This window comes from Bufo bufo, chromosome 7 (genome assembly GCF_905171765.1).
Source record: "Bufo bufo chromosome 7, aBufBuf1.1, whole genome shotgun sequence".
NCBI lineage: Eukaryota > Metazoa > Chordata > Amphibia > Anura > Bufonidae > Bufo > Bufo bufo.
The window spans coordinates 142466922-142488136 of record NC_053395.1 but is presented as its reverse complement, the minus strand read 5'-3'; the positions used below and the strand labels follow the sequence as shown (position 1 = coordinate 142488136).

At 46.7% G+C, this 21215-nt stretch overlaps 1 protein-coding gene across 1 annotated transcript; it reads left to right on the top strand.

The window, feature by feature from the left end:
• Positions 1 to 9565: 9565 nt before the first annotated feature.
• C7H2orf69 (chromosome 7 C2orf69 homolog) lies at positions 9566 to 20114 on the top strand. Its single transcript, XM_040439868.1, has 2 exons — positions 9566 to 9866; positions 17330 to 20114. The coding sequence occupies exons 1-2, from the start codon at positions 9633 to 9635 to the stop codon at positions 18140 to 18142; spliced, it is 1047 nt and encodes a 348-aa protein (XP_040295802.1). The 5' UTR covers positions 9566 to 9632; the 3' UTR covers positions 18143 to 20114.
• The last annotated feature ends 1101 nt before the right edge of the window (positions 20115 to 21215 follow it).

Here is a 21215-nt window from a genome sequence, read left to right as displayed (position 1 = left end):
CTACAGAAAATAACACTCATATCGGGTGTGAGAGTAAATTGCACGGCGCAGACGCAGTGGCCGTGGATTCAAACAAAGGGGAGGGAGCCAGCGTTTTTTTTTTTAACCATCTCCCCGTTCGAAAAATCAATTCAATTCACCTTTCGGGGACCCTTGGTGTTGTACGTGGCTGGGTGGAGGAAGAAACCTTCAATGACATCAACGGGACATGGCTAGCTTGGTATCCAACCTTGTGCAAATGGAGAGTTTGCGGTTGGGCAAATGGACTGTTTGCGGTGCATTAAAAGGGGAGTTTGGTCTGTCAATGTCTATGAAGCGGGCGTAACCCTTACACTACCTGATCGATACAACATCATACCTGATCGTATACACACACTCGATGTTTTAAACCACGTTGTTCAAAAAAAATTAGGATTGTTAGGTGATTTATGCCCTTTATGGATTAAAACCCAACTCTGCGTCAACTATGTAATTTTCCATGGGAGTTTTGCCATGGATCCCCCTCCGGCATGCCACAGTCCAGGTGTTAGTCCCCTTGAAACAACTTTTCCATCACTACTGTGGCTAGAAAGAGTGGGTTTTAAAATTCACCTGCCTATTGAAGTCTATGGCGGTTCGCGAACATTTGCAAAAATTCGCGTTCGCCGTTCGCGAACTGAAAATTTTATGTTCGCGACATCTCTAATGAACACATCCTAATATGGAAGTGCTAATTAGTAAATATCACTGCCTGTCTTTAAGAATCCTGGACATTTTACTTAAAGAAATATCCCAGTTTTTTATGTACCAAAAAGAGGACATGTCTGGGAAAAGGAGGACAGATGTCACCCTACTTTTAGGGCGATATATAATTTACCGTGATAGTGGCAATATATTATACTACACTGTGGTGTATGGTTCTGCTGGAATGGTATTGTGCTCTACGGTATTGCTTACCCTATTGTCAATTTGGACCCACCCACATCTAGGGTTGCCACCTTTCCCAACAAAAAATATCGGCCAAGTTAAGCCAGACCCCAAGAGGGATGTGTTGTGGGGGAATGGCTTAACACAGGGTGTTAAGTCGCTATGTCATAATATGGCTCCCCCAGAATTAATAATGCCCCCAGTAATAGTAATGCCTCCATTAGTGCCCCCTGAATTAATAATGCCCACATTATTGCCCCCAGAATAAATAATGCCTCTATTAGTGCCCCCAGTAATAGTAATGCCTCCATTGTGCCCCCCAGAATTAATGCCCCCCGGTAATAGTAATGCCCCCATCAGTACCCCGCAGAATTAATGCTCCATTAGTGCCCCCCAGTAATAGTTATGTCCCCATTAGTGCCCCCCAGTAATAGTAATGCTCCCAGTAGTGCCCCCAGTAATAGTAATGCCCCCATTAGTGTCCCCCAGTAATAGTAATGCACCCAGTAGTGCCCCCCAAAAATAGTAGTCCCCAGTAGTGCCCCCCAGTAATAGTAATGCTCCCAGTAGTGCTCCCCAGTAATAGTAATGCCCCCCCCCCCCCCCCAGTAATAGTGCAAAAAAAAACTTACCTTCTCCATTTAAGGTGCCCCGCAGTGAACACTCGCTGCTCACTGGAAGCTCAGGAAAGGACCTGTGAGATGTCAACACGCTGGAGCGCAGGTGTTGTCCTGCACATCCGGTGAGCAATGAGTGTTCATCACAGCTCGAGCAAATAAGGGAGGAGGGTTTTTTCTTTTCTTCTTAACACAAAAGGGGGAAGATGGGGGACAGGAGTTAGAGTGGCCAGACGTCCGGTTTTAGGCCAAACAGTCCGGTTTTCAGACTCGTGGTCCTCCGTCCGGCACAAGGAGAGGACATATGACCAGAAGTACTTCTTTTTAGTGGCTACAAGACAGGGTCTTTTAAACATCCCCAGGTCAGAACGTCCGCACAGTGTGCTCTGCGCATTGACATCAACTCATGGTCCAGACGTTTTCTGCAGAGAAGGTGGGACCAGAGAGTAGGAGCGCGGGAGCTGCAAGCAGCACAGCAATATAGATGGGTGGTTATAGCATCTGCAAGACTTACTTCTGCACTAGAGGCTCTGATTGGTGCGTGTGTAGTGGCGAGTACAGCCCAGGTACTTGTCCTCTGCTTGCCCTAATTTATCAATATGTTGGTACTTGGTACAAGTCTGCTGGAGGCAGCCTGCAGGCGCAGCAGACTAGTACCAGTGACACTGGTCCAGGTTTCATATTGATATTGGGACACATTAATGTCTAGTATACAAAGAAAGTTCTTACCTAATATACATATTTGGATATATATAAATTAGAATATCGTTCAAAGTTCATTTATTTCAGTAATGCAACTTAAAAGGTAAAACTAACATATGTGATAGACTCATTACATGCAAAGCAAGATATTTCAAGCATTTATTTGTTATAATTTGGATGATTATGGCTTACAGTTTATGAAACCCCAAAGTCTCAATTTTGAGGTACCCTTTGCTCAGGGGGTATGGATTAATTAGCTGACTAGAGTGTGACACTTTGAGCCTAGAATATTGAACCTTTTCCCAAAATTCAAATTTTAAGCTGCATTAATGCAATTCCTTTTAATTTGCATTACTGAAATAAATGGACTTTTGCACAATATTCTAATTTTTCGAGTTTCACCTGTATATACACTCACCTAAAGAATTATTAGGAACACCTGTTCTATTTCTCATTAATGCAATTATCTAGTCAACCAATCACATGGCAGTTGCTTCAATGCATTTAGGGGGGTGGTCCTGGTCAAGACAATCTCCTGAACTCCAAACTGAATGTCAGAATGGGAAAGAAAGGTGATTTAAGCAATTTTGAGCGTGGCATGGTTGTTGGTGCCAGACGGGCCAGTCTGAGTATTTAACAATCTGCTCAGTTACTGGGATTTTCACGCACAACCATTTCTAGGGTTTACAAAGAATGGTGTGAAAAGGGAAAAACATCCAGTATGCGGCAGTCCTGTGGGCAAAAATGCCTTGTGGATGCTAGAGGTCAGAGGAGAATGGGCCGACTGATTCAAGCTGATAGAAGAGCAACGTTGACTGAAATAACCACTCATTACAACCGAGGTATGCAGCAAAGCATTTGTGAAGCCACAACACGCACAACCTTGAGGCGGATGGGCTACAACAGCAGAAGACCCCACCGGGTACCACTCATCTCCACTACAAATAGGAAAAAGAGGCTACAATTTGCACGAGCTCACCAAAATTGGACTGTTGAAGACTGGAAAAATGTTGCCTGGTCTGATGAGTCTCGATTTCTGTTGAGACATTCAAATGGTAGAGTCCGAATTTGGCGTAAACAGAATGAGAACATGTATCCATCCTCTGATGGCTACTTCCAGCAGGATAATGCACCATGTCACAAAGCTCGAATCATTTCAAATTGGTTTCTTGAACATGACAATGAGTTCACTGTACTAAAATGGCCCCCACAGTCACCAGATCTCAACCCAATAGAGCATCTTTGGGATGTGGTGGAACGGGAGCTTCGTGCCCTGGATGTGCATCCCTCAAATCTCCATCAACTGCAAGATGCTATCCTATCAATATGGGCCAACATTTCTAAAGAATGCTATCAGCACCTTGTTGAATCAATGCCACGTAGAATTAAGGCAGTTCTGAAGGCAAAAGGGGGTCCAACACCGTATTAGTATGGTGTTCCTAATAATTCTTTAGGTGAGTGTATACATACTGATCACCAGCATCTGATCGGCGGGGGTCCAACACCCAGGATCCCTGCCGATCAGCTGTTTGAGAAGGCAGCGGCGCTGGCAGTAGCTGTTTACCGCAGGCCCAGTGATGTCACGACTAGTATCACTGGCCTGGGCGGGGCTATGCTCTGTTCACTTGAATGGAGCTTAGCCGCGCCCAGGCCAGTGATACTAGTCGTGAGGTCACTGGGCCTATGGTAAACAGTTAGAAGGCCACGACACTACTGCCAGCGCCACTGCCTTCTCAAAAAGCTGATCGGCAGGGGTCCCGGGTGTCAGACCCCCGCCGATCAGATGCTGATGATCTATCCAGAAGATAGATCATCAGCTTAAAAAAAATGCAGAACCACTTTAAGTAAGGATCTAGTATACATCTTTTCTGTGGCATCATACTCAAGACAGCAGCATTGCGCTGAGTGCGATCTGTAGGCACAACCTGACTGACTGAGGCTTCTCTCACCCCCAGTCACTAGAGTAGGGTGGCCAGACGTCCGGTTTTCTGGCTCCCTATACTCCGTTCGGTACAGGGCCTGGTCGGACACAGGGATTTCCTCCCTTTCAGCAACTCACACTTAGGGTCCATTCACACGTCCGCATAAATGGGTCCGCAAAACGGACCCATTCATTCCAATAGTGCTGCAAAAGATGCAGACATCACACAGTGTGCTGTCCGCATCCGCACTTCCATTCTGCAATCCAGCAAAAAAGATAGAGCATGTCCTAATCTAGTCCGCAGCCGCGGACAAGAATAGACATTTCTATCAAAGTGACGGCCATGTGCAGTCCGCAAAATGCAGAACACACATAGCTGGTGTCCGTGTTTTGCCGATCCTTAGGCCCCTTGCAGACGAGCGTGTCCGGATAAGGTCCGGATGCGTTGCGGCAAACCCGCACGAGTAGGTACCCAATTGCATTCAGTTTTGACTGCGATTGCGTTCCGTTGTTCAGTTTTTGCAATGTGTTTTGCACGCGCGTGATAAAAAACTTAATGTGGTACCCAGACCCGAACTTCTTCACAGAAGTTCAGGTTTGGGTTCAAGGTTGTGTAGATTGTATTATTTCCTGTTATAAGGGAAAATAATAGCATTCTGAATACAGAATGCATAGTACAATAGGGCTGGAGGGGTTAAAAAAATAAATACAAATTATTTAACTCACCTTAATTCACTTGTTCGCGCAGCCGGCATCTCTTCTGTCTTCTTCTTTGAGGAATAGGACCTTTGATGACGTCACTGCGCTCATCACATGATCTTTTACCATGGTGATGGATCATGTGACGGACCATGTGATGTGCGTAGTGACGTCACCACAGGTCCTTTTCCTGTGCACAGCAAAGAAGGCTGAATAGAAGCTGGGCTGCGCGAACAAGTGGATTAAGGTAAATTTAAAAAAAAAATAATAATTTTAACCCCTCCAGCCCTATTGTACTATGCATTCTGTATTCAGAATGCTATTATTTTCCCTTATAACCATGTTATAAGGGGAAATAATAACATCTACACAACCTTGAACCCAAACCTGAACTTCTGTGAAGAAGTTCGGGTCTGGGTACCACAGTCAGTTTTTTTATCACGCGCGTGCAAAACACATTGCACCCGCACGATAAAAACGGAACGCAATCGCAGTCAAAACTGACTGCAATTGGGTACCTACTCGTGCAGGTTTGCCGCAACGTATCCAGACACGCTCGTGTGAAAGAGGCCTTAGACAGCAGCATTGCGTTGTTTGAGCGTGAGCTGCAGCAACATAGAAACTGACTGAGGCTTCTTTCACTTCCAGTCTGTCACAGGAAATGGGGAAAACACCAGATACATACAAAAGAAATAGACAACAGTCTAGGCCATCAAAAGCTAAGGAAGAGGGATAGTGACCTCCTACTAATCCCTAGGCCTTTCCCTAACTCCTGCCAGTATGAGCAGATCCTGATGCTGAAAATGCTCATACGCCATATACCTAGGCCCTGCTGAAACTGACGAGCCCTAGGATAGGTAGCAGGAGACGAGACAGCTAGTTCTTTCCCAGATGAAGGAACCCACATCTCCCTGAGGCCTAGAACAAAACACACCAGCGAACAACAAACAAAAGGGCAACAAGCACTTAGCTTTGGGATGTCTGGAGAGGCAGGTGATCCAAAACAAACAAGCTCTAGCAACTCCAACAGGAAATATCAACCGCATGGTCAGCGGTGTGAGGCGGACCTAAATAGAGCCTCATCACTAGGGTGGCCACTTGCAGAGCCCCAAAAAGGAGGACACCACATCCTGAAAAGGAGGACATCGTACCGGGGACAGTGGCGCACAATAGTACTACATGCCCAGGTTATACCAGCATGCTCCATATAACTACACTGCTCAAAAAAATAAGGGGAACACTTAAACAACACAATGTAACTCCAAGTCAATCACACTTCTGTGAAATCAAACTGTCCACTTAGGAAGTAACACTGAGTGACAATCAATTTCACATGCTGTTGTGCAAATGGGATAGACAACAGGTGGAAATTATAGGCAATTAGCAAGACACCCCCAAAAAAGGAGTGGTTCTGCATGTGGTGACCACAGACAACTTCTCAGTTCCTATGCTTCCTGGCTGATGTTTTGGTCACTTTTGAATGCTGGCGTTGCTTTCACTCTAGTGGTAGCATGAGACGGAGTCTACAACCCACACAAGTGGCTCAGGTAGTGCAGCTTATCCAGGATGGCACATCAATGCGAGCTGTGGCAAGAAGGTTTGCTGTGTCTGTCAGCGTAGTGTCCAGAGCATGGAGGCGCTACCAGGAGACAGGCCAGTACATCAGGAGACGTGGAGGAGGCCGTAGGAGGGCAACAACCCAGCAGCAGGACCGCTACCTCCGCCTTTGTGCAAGGAGGAACAAGAGGAGCACTGCCAGAACCCTGCAAAATGACCTCCAGCAGGCCACAAATGTGCATGTGTCTGCTCAAACGGTCAGAAACAGACACCATAAGGGTGATATGAGGGCCCGACGTCCACAGGTGGGGGTTGTGCTTACAGCCCAACACCGTGCAGGACGTTTGGCATTTGCCAGAGAACACCAAGATTGGCAAATTCGCCACTGGCGCCCTGTGCTCTTCACAGATGAAAGCAGGTTCACACTGAGCACATGTGACAGACGTGACAGAGTCTGGAGACGCCGTGGAGAACGTTCTGCTGCCTGCAACATCCTCCAGCATGACCGGTTTGGCATTGGGTCAGTAATGGTGTGGGGTGGCATTTCTTTGGAGGGCCGCACAGCCCTCCATGTGCTCGCCAAAGGTAGCCTGACTGCCATTAGGTACCGAGATGAGATCCTCAGACCCCTTGTGAGACCATATGCTGGTGCGGTTGGCCCTGGGTTCCTCCTAATGCAAGACAATGCTAGACCTCATGTGGCTGGAGTGTGTCAGCAGTTCCTGCAAGACGAAGGCATTGATGCTATGGACTGGCCCGCCCGTTCCCCAGACCTGAATCCAATTGAGCACATCTGGGACATCATGTCTCGCTCTATCCACCAACGTCACGTTGCACCACAGACTGTCCAGGAGTTGGCAGATGCTTTAGTCCAGGTCTGGGAGGAGATCCCTCAGGAGACCGTCCGCCACCTCATCAGGAGCATGCACAGGCGCTGTAGGGAGGTCATACAGGCACGTGGAGGCCACACACACTACTGAGCCTCTTTTTGACTTGTTTTAAGGACATTACATCAAAGTTGGATCAGCCTGTAGTGTGTTTTTCCACTTTAATTTTGAGTGTGACTCCAAATCCAGACCTCCCATGGGTTGAAAAATTTGATTTCCATTTTTTTATTTTTGTGTGATTTTGTTGTCAGCACATTCAACTATGTAAAGAACAAAGTATTTCAGAAAAATATTTAATTAATTCAGATCTAGGATGTGTTATTTTTGTGTTCCCTTTATTTTTTTGAGCAGTGTATATACAAGAAGATGTATAACTTATACCAGCTGTACATTTATAATTCTATACAGGTGATACACAGGTTATACCAGCATGCTCCATATCACTATATACAAGAAGATGTATAACTTATACCATCTGTACATATATAATTATATACAGGAGATGCCCAGGTTATACCAGCATGGTCCATATCACTGTATACAAGAAGATGGACTATGCTGGTATAACCTGGGTATCTCCTGTATATAATTATATATGTACAGCTGGTATAAGTTATATATCTTCTTGTATATAGTGATATAGTGCATGCTGGTATAACAATGGGCATCTCCTGTATATAATTATATATGTACAGTATAACTTATACCAGTTGTACATATATAATAATATACAGATATACTCAAGTTATACCAGCATACTCCATATAACTAAATACAAGAAGATGTATGACTTATACTAGGCCAGCTGACAGTAATATATAACTATATACAAGACATGCCATAACCATGTTGATAGAGAGTGGCGCTAGACCGGCATGGATGCTGGCAGTGGCAGCCGTGCTCCGTCCTGCCTGCTGTAGATAACAGTTCTCTCCGACGATGCAGGCAGCACTGGATGGCGTTGTGACGTCATGACATACAGCACACTGTGCGGACGACGTGCTGCCTGCCCCTGCCTTAAATGGACCCTGGACCTGTACCACGCTCAAAAGGAGGACTTCTGGCTGTGGGTCCTGGCCTTGCGCCGGACGGAGGACCAGGAGTCTAAAAACCGGACTGTCCGGCCTAAAACCGGATGTCTGGCCACCCTACTCATCACTGATAACGAGCAGAACCTGTGGAGAGGTGAGATCCTGCCAAACAACAACATACATAGAGGAAAACAGAGAGACCTGTCAGATAGCATCACGTGCAGCAAGTCTATCCGATCTTCTCACCTGTGTCACAGGAAGGGACCGTGACACAGTTAGTTCCTGGAGGTGGCGGACATCGCTCTCTTTGGCTGACTGAGGGGGAGAGAAGCACTCCCGGCCCAGTGCAGCTCACCTCACCATCTTCCAGGTGGCTTGCCGGTCTCAGGGGGTAGCTACAGTGTCCGGATTTTGAGGGTGAAGCAAATGGCCACTCTACACTAGAGCTGTTTCCCCCCCTTTTTTTTTCTTCTTGTTCGGCACCATTACTTAGAGGGAAGGAGTGACTTAGCAAAGTTGGGGCGTGGCTTAGTGGAGTTGGGGGCGTGGTATCAGGTGTCCTCCTTTTTGGGGTTAAGCAAGTGGCCACCCTAGTGGGAGTTAAAGGCTGAACTAATGAGCGCTCCACAATGGAAGCGCTCATTAGTAACAGTCCATATAGGAAAATACCAGCAATTTTTATTGCCAGTAGAAAAAAATCTACTGGGACAACATGGCGCCAGTCCGCCCTTGACTTCATGTGCCACAAGGACCTTGTGAGTGACCTCACTTGCTCATGCCTCAATTTCAAAGTGACCATACCCCTACACACCAACCTTAGGGTTAGTTATTTATATATAATACTCACTTGCTATATATGACGTTATCTTTTATATGACTTTTATTACTACAGCGCATGGGAAGGGCTGCTTCAAACCCATGTGACTTTAGCATATCACGTGACATCCCAAGGCCCTTACGGCGCATGGAACGTAGAGGCAACCACTTCCAGGCTGGTGCATCCCTCGTCTTCTTCAAACCCACACGACTTTGGCTTGTCACGTGACCTTATGAAAGTCACACGACACGATCCATACGGCGCAAGCAGTATAGTCACAACCCATGTAACACTACTGCCTCTCCCTCCGTCACGTGACTGAGCACGTGTTTATCCCCCCTCCCCCCAAAGGTCCTTGAGCGCCACTAGCTTCCGAGCACAGCTATCCCAACCCCTCACGCGAGTGATCACATGATCATGACGTAAGCAAAGGTCCTTTAACCTACTAGGACCTAGTCCGTGAGTTTCTTTAGTAACCATAGTAACCGCAGCCTCATGCGCACTTTACGTAGAGCCGTGCGCTCAGCTCGCCGTCTGCTGCTGCACACTGTGGCCGGAGTGATCAGCATGTGTGCAGGGGTGAGCGCCGTGCATGATGCCCCCTCCATGTTTAGGCTCCTGAATGTGCCAGGGACCGAGCCGGCCAAGTGTAACGACGTGATGGTGAGTCTGCCCCGGAGCAGAGCTCAGAGGCCGCATCATGTGGTCTACTTCCCGGGAGACGTGCAGGTGAGTAGGTGCTGGCTGCAGGGGTGGGAGCAGTATGTAATATGGAGAGGGATCACTTAGTACATGTGACGTGTGCGATCTCAGGGGCCTAGGGTGGGCACTTGCAGAATCCCGAATAGGAGAACGTTGTACAATACTACATTATACAGATACACGAAGATGTATAGCTTATACCAGCTGTACATATATTATTATTAGGGATGAGCAAAATGACTTCGCATGAAACATCTGAAGTCGATTCGCATAAAACTTTGTTTCAATACTGTACGGAGCAAGCGTATGCATTCCGTTTTTTTGCGGACCCATAGACTTTAATGTAGCCACGGAACGTGATTTGCGGCCAAATATAGGACATATTCTATCTTTCAACAGAACGGAAAAACGGAAACGGAATGCATACGGAACACATTCCGTTTTTTTTGCGGAACCATTGAAATGAATGGTTCCGTATACGGACTGCGAAAAACGGACCGCAAAACGGAAAAAAAAAACGGTCGTGTGAAAGAGGCCTTAGAATGTATTGGCTCCGATGAGCCAAAGTTATTACTTCGCAAAGTCTTGCGAGACTTCGTGTAATAACTTCAGAAATTGATACTGTAAAAAAACATTTTCCGAAGTCGGGTTCAGTTTTAAGTGGTATCTTGGAACCGAACCCGACCTCAGGAAATGTTTTTTTTACAGTAGAAATCAATTTCTGAAGTTTTTACACAAAGTCTTGCAAGACTTTGCGAAGTAATAACTTTGGCTCATCTGAGCCAATACATTTTAATACTGTACGGAGCACTTGCTCCGTGCCGGCCTTTGGGGTGTGCGAGCTGTGCGGGCGCCAGGGCAACAGGGGCGCCCGGCGGCCGACACAGCCCGCAGTCGGTCTCTACTCTCTCACAGGCTACAGCAGGTCGGCCCGACCCGAGATTGTGTGAGCGAGGCGACTAGGCGAGCCTGGAGAGTGGCAAGCTCACTGAGCAGCTGCCAACGGTCAGGTTCCGGAGCGGTGCGTGGAGGAGGAGCTTAGGGGCGCAGCGTCCAAGTGTTGCGGCCTGCGCCTTCACAGAGTCTAGCGCGGAAGGATCCGCATTGTCCGCTCAGTGTGTGAGGGCGGGCTGGGCAGCGGCCATTGCTCTGCAGTCCCAGACAGGGAGGGAGCAGAACTAGTACCTGTTCTTATTGTTTTTTTACCAAATATCTTTTTCATTAAATGGGGTCTAATTAAGGGGGCAGGCCCAGGGGACTGGATAAGGGTGACAGTCAGACACTGGGTATGATTAAGGGGGCAGGGGACTGGATAAGGGTGACAGTCAGACACTGGGTATGATTAAGGGGGCAGGGGACTGGATAAGGTGGGTGACACAGACACTGGGTATGATTAAGGGGGCAGGGGACTGGATTGATAAGGGTGACACTGGGTATGATTAAGGGGGTCAGGGGACTGGGCAAAGGTGACAGGGTATGATTAAGGGGGGCAGGAGACTGGCTATGGGTGACACAGGGTATGATTAAGGGGGGCAGGGGACTGAGTAAGGGTGACACTGGGTATGATTAAGAAGGGCAGGGGACTGAGTAAGGGTGACAGGGTTATGATTAAGGGGGCAGGGGACTGGCTCTTGTGTATGTTTAAGTGAATCGGGGGGGGGGGGGGCCCAAGATTAGCTCGCACAGGGCGCCTGAACACCTAAGGCCAGCCCTAGCTCCGTACAGTATTGAAACAAATGTTTCATCCGAAGTCAATTCACTCTTCCCTAATTATTATATACCGGAGATGCCCAGGTTTTACCAGCATGCTCCATATACAAGAATATGTATAACTTATACCAGCTGTACATATATAATAATATACAGGAGATACCCAGGTTATACCAGCATGCTCCATATCACTATATTCAAGAATATGTTATGCGGTATAACATCTTCTTGTATATAGTGATATGGAGCATGCTGGTATAACCTGGGTATCTCCTGTATATAATTGTATATGTACAGCTGGTATAAGTTATACATCTTTTGGTACCAGAAGAGGACAGATGTATAACCTATACCAGCTCATATACATAATCATATACAGAAGATACCTGGGCCTAATACCTAGTGGACTGTCTGTGTGGGTTGGCTACTGTGCTGGCTCAGGCTGAATCGACTTTGCTGGAGGCAGGCTGGGCTCAGTGTGGGCTGGAGGCAGGCTGGGCTCAGTGTGGGCTGGAGGCAGGCTGGGCTCAGTGTGGGCTGGAGGCAGGCTGGGCTCAGTGTGGGCTGGAGGCAGGCTGGGCTCAGTGTGGGCTGGAGGCAGGCTGGGCTCAGTGTGGGCTGGAGGCAGGCTGGGCTCAGTGTGGGCTGGAGGCAGGCTGGGCTCAGTGTGGGCTGGCTGAGCTGAGTGCCTGAGAGTGCTGCTGCCTGGACCTGGCTGGCTGGCGAGGGTGGTTGTCTGAGAGTGACTGAGTGTGTGTACACTGTACTGTAGTCTGTACAGACTCTATAGATAGAGACGTGGCAGTGGCGGCACCCGCGGTCTCTCTACGTCCCGCGCTCCTCTGTTCCCGCCACAATTGGCCTGGTGCTGCAGCGCTGATGACGTTGTGACGTCACGATGCAGCGCACTGTGATCTGGACGTGCTGCCAGGCCCTGCCTCCTGTCGGGGATACTTAGAGTGACCATGTCGGAACCGGAGGCCGCCGGCTGTAAGCTTCACCACAAAAAAGGAGGTCGTCTGTCCTGGCCTTGCGCCGGACAGAGGACCAGAAGTCTAAAAACCGGCCTAAAACCGGACATCTGGCCACCCTACAGGGGCCCCGGACAGAGGATGACACTGCGGATGCAGTTATGTGGACTGGCATGGCCAGCATTTACATGCCACAGCTGTATACAGATGAACAATGGCGGCTGTGGTCACTGGTCCCTGTATGTGTTCATTTATTCTGGACATCAGATCTCTGCAGTGGGTTTATAGTCATGGCCTATCCTCAGGGCTAGTCATCAGGATCTGATCAGTCGGAGTTCCACTCCCACGACCCCCGCAGTTTGAGGAGGCTGCTGGCCTCTGGTGAGCCTGTAATACCGCGTTCATCAGTCATGTGGCCTCGGCTCAGCCACATTCAGGTATATGGGGCTCAGCTGCTATACACCATATGGGTAAACAGTGAGGCGGCTGCGGTGCACTGGGTGTTGGACCCTCACCGATCCCAACGCTAAGTCATCAATATCAGAATCTCTGTAAATGCATGTTCCCAGCGCAGACCCTGCACACAGGTCCTGCATGTAAACATGAATTATTCTTATTAATCTATCCTGGGGATAGTCAGCAGTTTGAAGAGGCTAGGCCTCCTTTCAGCACTTCCTAGGTCAGTGACATCACATGTGCCATGATGATGTATGTGAAAGCTCAGCTTGTCTGATAGAAGCAGAAGACCAAAGGCCACAAAACACTACTAAAAAAACATACATACTGTCCCCTATGTGAAAACTAAGGAGGCTCCAGGGAGGTGGAAGGAAAAATGTTGGTTTGTGGTGAGAACCTAAGTATGAGGCCCGGATTGGAGTGACAATGATGTTTTATTTTTGTGGCCCTTCATCTTACGGTGTACTGTCTGACAAGCGTTCACATAGGTTAGAGCTCCTATCTTCAGCCCCTCTGTTAACCCTATCATGGGATACAGTACCATAGTATTGTTTTTCTTAATGGCCCTGAGCTGAGTCCTTGTGCTGTGGTTTAGAAGCTCCTAGCCGGCGGATGGATATGCAGGTCACATCTACGTGTATATCTTTATATGCTAGTACATACATTCTTCTTATATGGCTTTAGCGAGGTCATTCGTGTGCTTCATTTTCGGGACTACAAATCATACCTTATCAAGGCTGTATTTGGAGTCCATACTGCCCTAGGCACTTTTTGTGACTAATCAAATTTGGCAGTGGGATTTTGGCACGGACACCGCTCCAAAATTGTGTCAGCGTGGTGTCTGCTTCCCTTGGTTTTCAGCGGGAGGTAGCGTCGCAGTTTGTGGGTCGACTGTTTAAAACCAAAACTCTACCAGGAAGGGACATGTCCATTCTTGGCATGGTGTCTGGACTAGGGTTGTCACAATACCAAAATTTTGATTTGATTTCGATACCATAAAAAAGAATTGCGATACTCGATACCATTCAATACCACGCGGAAAACATAAAACGCCAAAAAAGCTGCGTGTATTCCGCATTTTATGGAACGTCCGGCCCATAGTCGAACATTCCTATCCTATTTTTTGGAAGGACAAGGTGACAAAAAAAATGGCGAATCGATAGTTTTTTATTTATTTATTTTTCCTGTTTCGGCGTTCACCGCATAGGAGATCTTTTAATTTTTTTAAAATATTTTAATAGTTTGGACTTTTTCGGACGTGATCAATACAGTCTACTGGTGCAGCCATAATCAATAATGCATAAATGCAAAAATAGACATAAATTGATGCGCCATACTAACAAAGGGGGGAAAAGAAGCAGTTTCCCGGATGCGCGTTTTGCCTCGCCAAGCTTTTTCAAAGGGAATATGGCTGCACCAGTAGACTGTATTGATCACTACTTGAATTCTGCTACCCGTATGGGCCAACTAATGTAGGTTCAACCTTTTACTCAGTTGGTAGTCTGAGTTGTTTTCCCTACAGTAATTCCTGGTTCTCGCCTTTTGCACTGGTCGCTTTATCTAATATTGGATGCACTTTATTGGCCAAGTGGGGTCTCTATCACCGTACTCATCCGCATGATTTTATATGTGTGTTTATTGTCATTAATAACGTGATGTTTTGTTAGATTACATGTGTGGTCTATGTGATTTGGTAGAGAGGCTTTTATGTGTCCACACATGAGTTATAGGGTTATGCTCCTGTTGGCATTTTTTTGGTTTCCTGCTTTTCCCTATAGTGTGCAAGCACGACCACCACTGATGGACTGCAGGGTGGTCTGTAACCATGGAAACGAGCAGTGCATAATGTAATGGAAAAATGCATCTAGCCAGCAAATGAGGCAATATGTATAATCACAATACATTAGGAAGTGGCTTGTATTAACATTCTCTACATGATAAATGCTATTTGCTGAAGTGACACAACCCCTTTAACTATGTAACTTTATTTTTTCCCGTTTTACTGACAGAATAGGCCTATACTTGTATACCACTGTATGGATTCCATGGTGGGGCTGCAGTGAGTGATGTACAGACAGGAGGCACGTAGCACATTGTGGCTGCATGTCATCAAAATATGGGCAAACATACTTATTAACAAATTTGAACCCGGATTTGGAATTGATTGTTGTGCGCATCACTCGCTACTCACAGTAATGACGCATGCACAAGATTAAGATTTTCTACCGAGACCCACGGCCATTTTAATCTGATTGCATTTGGAAACATGCAATTTACCGGCGGTAGAGGGACAGTCCCTCCACTATGGGTACGTTACTGCGATGGACGAATCGGAGTTGTACGTAGCAGTGTGAACCAATCTGCTCGTCACCACCCTGACTCTAATTTCACCTTTAAATTATCTGCTAATCCTAAAAGTTCACATACTTTTACCAATCAGACTTGTGATATTGGATCATTTTCTTTAATAAATAAATGACCATAGCCTGTATTACACTGGCTGATAGTTGGGCAGGTTATCGCTAATAAGCATTTGTAGTAACAATGATCTGGCAGTGTAATACTGTCGCCGAATACCTGATGAACGAGCAAACGCCTATTCCTTGGGCAATCCATAGTTTTAAACTGGTTTAAAAAATGATCGTTTGCTGGCGGCAGATTGTGCTGTGTAATCACTACCTGCTGCCGGCAAACAACTAGTCAGTATGGGGACGAGCGATGGCATTAGTGATCGCTCCTCCGCAAACCGAGGGGGAGATCGCTGCATGTAATGGCAAAGGTCGCCTCCGCTGAGCAGGTGATTGCTGGGAAGGAACGCTTCCTTCCTGACAATTGTCTGCCTGATCTTTTAATCTACCACAGACCCAAATCTAATACTCTTAAAGGGTTTCTGTCACCCCATTAAACCGTTTTTTTTTTTTTTTCTTTACTAATATTCCCTATAGTGCGATCTCATGATACATAAGCAAATTAATCATTTTGGTTCAGTAGAATTTGATTTTTAAAATATGCTAATTACCTTGCTACCAGCAAGTAGGGCGTCTACTTGCTGGTAGCAGCCGCATCCTCCGATCGTAATGACGCCCCCTCGGCATGCTGATTGACAGGGCCAGGGAAGGGAATCGTTCTCTGCTGGCGCTGTTAGAATTTGAAATCTCGCGCCTGCGCCGTACCTGTCTTCAATCGGCGCAGGCGCACTGAGAGGCGGCCGCTCTCTCGACCGCTCCATCCTCAATGCGCCTGCGTCGATGACGTCATCAAGTACACCCGGAAGAGATTTATTATTAATAATCGTTGGTGGTATAGTGTTAATAACTGTCATTTTTATAAAATTATTTATTCCCATTTCGTTGGTGGTTTTTGTGGCAGCATGCTTATTATGTACATACTTACCTGATTCGAGCATCCAGCGACGTCACCAGACTCTCCGTCTCCTTCCAGCGATGCCGGCGTCTTCTCTTCCGGGTGTACTTGATGACGTCATCGACGCAGGCGCATTGAGGATGGAGCGGTCGAGCGAGCGGCCGCCTCTCAGTGCGCCTACGCCGATTGAAGACAGGTACGGCGCAGGCGCGAGATTTCAAATTCTAACAGCGCCAGCAGAGAACGATTCCGTTCCCTGGCCCTGTCAATCAGCATGCCGAGGGGGCGTCATTACCATCGGAGGATGCGGCGGCTACCAGCAAGTAGCCGCCCTACTTGCTGGTAGCAAGGTAATTAGCATATTTTAAAAATCGATTTTTAGCAAATTCTACTGAACCAAAATGATTAATTTGATTATGTATCATGAGATCGCACTATAGGGATTATTAGTAAAGAAAAAAACAAAAACGGTTTAATGGGGTGACAGAAGCCCTTTAACACATTTGTTTGATTTGCTTATCTTTATCTACTTTTAGGGCTTGTGTGAAAATCTGATGCAGTTTCAACTTTATGTAGAAAATTCTGAAGGGTCCTGAAATTTTAAAGATTTTATTACAAGGGTCATTTTCATCTTCATAACCTGTATAATTTATTCTTTAAAGAGATCATTCTTGTTGAACAGCCTCTTGGAGCAGATCCCCATCACTCAATGGCTGATGGTTGTAGTAGGGGGAACCAGTTGAAGGTGGGCATGTAATGCACTGAATCCAGCGCTGCTCCATAGTGAGACTATGTGACTGGCAGCCTCCCTATTAAAGTAGAGAATATGGCGCTGTCTGATGGCGGTAGCAATTATAAGTTTGTAAAGCTGGGCGCGCACAGACTGATTCACAGCTTTCCCTGTATGAACATGTAGACCAGGAGAGCGGCCAAACCTCTGATGCCGCTTCTCCTTTCTGATACTTACCTGTGTTTTCTTCATTCTTTCAGAATTACCGGGATATTATGGCGAATCATGCAGAGAATTTTCGCTGGATGCGCTGGAGCCTGGAAGATATTTCTGCCATTCTTTCTGAACGATTTCCCGCCAGCTACATCTGGGTAGTAAAGCCGTCGCGCATGCACCTGCACAAATTCAGCTGCTACGACCACTTTGTGTCCAGCAATATGTTTGGCGCTCCGAAGCACAGCGCAGAACTGGGAGCTTTTAAGCAGCTGCACTCGTTGCTTGTCAATGCCTTCACCATGGCTCATAACCTACTTCTCTCTGACAGCAATAAGTACATCAGTAACAGAGACTACAGTCGTTCCACGTATTCTACCAACGGTTGCCATTCTGAAGAAGGGGAGGACTCTTGCTTCTCCAAAGACCCTGCCGTTTACCTCGGTCTACCGTCCATGAAGGGTTCGCTGTCGTTCACTGTGATTGGGTTCAGCAAAGGCTGCGTCGTGTTAAATCAACTGCTCCATGAATTGCAGGAAGCCAAAAAAGATAAAGAGATCAGTTCTTTTCTTGCCAACATAGAAGCCATGTATTGGCTGGACGGAGGCCATTCCGGAGGTAGCAACACGTGGGTAACGTGCCCGAACATTTTAAAGGTATTTGCCCATACAGGGATTGCAGTTCACACTCATGTCACTCCATATCAAGTAAGTGACTCTATGCGTTCTTGGATCGGGGAAGAACACGGAAAGTTTACAGAACTTCTTAAAGGTTATGACGTAAAGGTTGGTAATCAGTTCCATTTTGCCTATGAGACACCTTCATTGGATAACCATTTCCGAGTCCATGAAATTTTCTGAGCGGCGGACCAGCCTCCATCAATGGGAGCCAATACCCTGCAGCGTTTCTTAGATCTCCACACCATAAGAAGCAGTCTTCCTACAACGTCCATGTGCTGCATGCTCCATTGGTGGGTCTGTGCTCATGGAGTTGCAGACGTCAAGAATCGCCAACATGTATTGTATCAGGAACACATACTTTACGTACTTCATTACATGGTGAGAAATGTCAGACGTATATTAATACATGCACTTTAGGGCTTACAAGGACTTCAGCTAATGAATACAGGAAACCTCTCAACTATGCTCTTATTGCTATTATCTCTGTGGTTGCTGTTTTATTAGATGGATTAGATTAAAGGAGTTATCGCATCAATATGTATTTATCACCTGTCCACAGGATAGGCAGTAAGTAACGCATTACAGGGTCCAGCTACTGAGGACCCCGCCATCCTGAATGCACGTCTGTCCACTGCGCCATTCTTTTCTGTGGGACTGAAGGAGCACTGTCTACATTAGTCCCATAGAACTGAATGGAGCAGTGAGCCGTCAAACACATTACCGTCCTATTCAGGGAGGAGACTCGGGACCCCTCATTCTCAGGATGACAAGGGGATCCTCAGTGCATTATGTCTCAACTATCCTTTGAATAGATGAGACATAATTTTTGTGGGATAACCCCTTTAAGGACAACACCCAGGTGCACTCACCACTTCCGCATTACAGCAATTCCCCTGTATACTACTGGTATTGGAATCCTTCTTTTTACTTTGCCTGCTCATCCAGTCAGAATCCAGACTGCTGCTCACAGCAGCTTACATTCTGCTGACAGTTTCTCCAGCAATAGAGAATTATTGGATTATCCTGCGCTAATGTCGGTTCGCTAGCCTACTGGGAGAGTAGTTTCTGCAGTTGATGTGTCTCTGGAAATTGCTGTATATGTATCTTTGTGATACTGCCAAAATCTGTGTATGGGGCAGTGGCATACGGCCATGGCAGTGCCATGTCATAGCCCCGTCCACCCCTACAGTGCCCACACAGTATTAGCGCGTTCCTTCTGCTGATAAAGTTTACAGACTGTTGCATGTTTCATGTATGCATGCACGTGTATTAAAGGGGGACTTTTTTTTAGAGGTATTTTACAGAGTTGGGTTACTTACAGTAGCAGTATTGGCAAATGGGTGCCACCATTTTGAATATGCGACCGATGTATAACATCCTGCCGTAAATTTATAATGGTGTTTCAGTCAGAATTGGTTAAACATGGAGGAATCCTTAACCTATTTTACTTTTGTCTGTGATGCAGGGTTTGTCGAGCTTTTATGACTTTTAACTGTCATTAGCCACCTGTCGAATAAATCCTACTCCCCTGCCCCCCACCACCACTCCCTTCGGCTTTCTTCAGTGGTCTTTGGTCCCCATCCTGTAAACTTCCAGATGACAGGGGTCACGTGTGCCGCTGCAGCCGATGATTGGCCTTAGCAGCGACATGTCCCCAAGCGGCACGTGACCCAGCAGTGATGTGCTGCTTGAAGACCTGTCGCCATTGACGCCAGGTATTGGCTGCAGCAGCACACTTGACCCTGTGGTATGGAAGTTTACAGGATGGAGACCAAAGACCACTGAAGGGAGCTAAAATGAATTGGTGGGGGCAGGGGAGTATGATTTTATTTTTTTCAACAGGTATGGACAAAAAAAGTAAAAAAAAAAAAAAATTAAGTTGAATAAAGGGTACCTGTCATGCTGAACATGCAGTCCAGTCTGCAAGCAGTGTGTTATAGAGGGGAAAAGGGGTCAGATTGATTCCTAGTTTTTTTTGTGTGTTTTTTACAGAAAAGGTTCTGTAAAATTTGCCCTGGGCTTTTGGGTCCCATTGGGTGAGCTCAGTGACTGACTGCGTTCTCATGCGTGGGCAAAAATGCTTTTAGGCTACTTTCACACTAGTGTTTTAGTTTTCCAGTATTGATATCTGTCATAGGGGCTCAATACCGGAAAAAAACGCTTCAGTTTTGCCCCCATTCATTGTCCATGGGGACAAAACTGAACAGAACGCTCCAAAATGCATTCCGTTCAGTTTAGTTGCGTTCCCATATCGGAGAGCAAACCGCAACATGTTGTAGTTTGCGTTCCGTCCTGGGTCTCTGACACATTCTGCCACAATAGAAAACGGATCCGTCCCCCATTGACTTTCAATGGAGTTCATGACGGATCCATCTTGGGTATGTTACAGATAATACAACCGGATCCGTTCATAAAAGATGGTTGTATTATCAGTAACTGAAGCGTTTTTGCTGGACCCTGCCGGATCCAGTAAAATGATAGTGTGAAAGGGCAGCATAAAATAGTGACAGAAATGCTGATGTCAGCGGTGTGTCACTCATCAGCTAAAAGTAAGTGGTTGCCGAGAACCAGCATCATAATCATTGCAGCTCAGGCTGGGAAAGAGTCACATCTACCTGAGAAGAGTCCTGGTTATTCCTAATCTCCCGCACTCTCACCCATCTGCTGATGATTGGCAGTTCTCTCCTAGAGAGAAAGGGAGAAAACTAGGTAGAAGCCTCTCCGTCATCAGCAGATGGGCAGGAATCCATGAATAACCAGGACTCTTCTCAGGTGGCCGGGACTCTTTTCCAGGCCCAGTCTGCAACGATTGTGATGTTGGTTCTCAGCAACCACTTACTTTTAACTTTTAAATGACAGACCGCTGAAATCATCTCGCCTGTCTGTACTTTATACTGCCGTTAGTATGGGCAGCACAAAGTTGTTGACAGGTTCCCTTTAAGGACTTTGAGCAGATCTGAGAGACAGATCTATAAATATGATAGTTTATAATGCCCTGCTATTCCATCCTTGAGGCCGATTCACACAGCGGCTTTTTTCCCCCTGCAGAATTTTGTCGCAGACGCCCGTATTCTGCCTGCCATTGCTTTCAGTGAGAGGCAGCCCTGAAGATCATGGAGCGGTGTATTAAAGTGGCTGCTCTCTTGCTTGTGGCTTCGCTCAACTGAATTGGAGCTAATCCGTGAACAGGTCTATGGCATTCAGGGAGAACTGGGGCAGAAACTACGATGGTTTCTGCTGCGGTGGTTTGGAC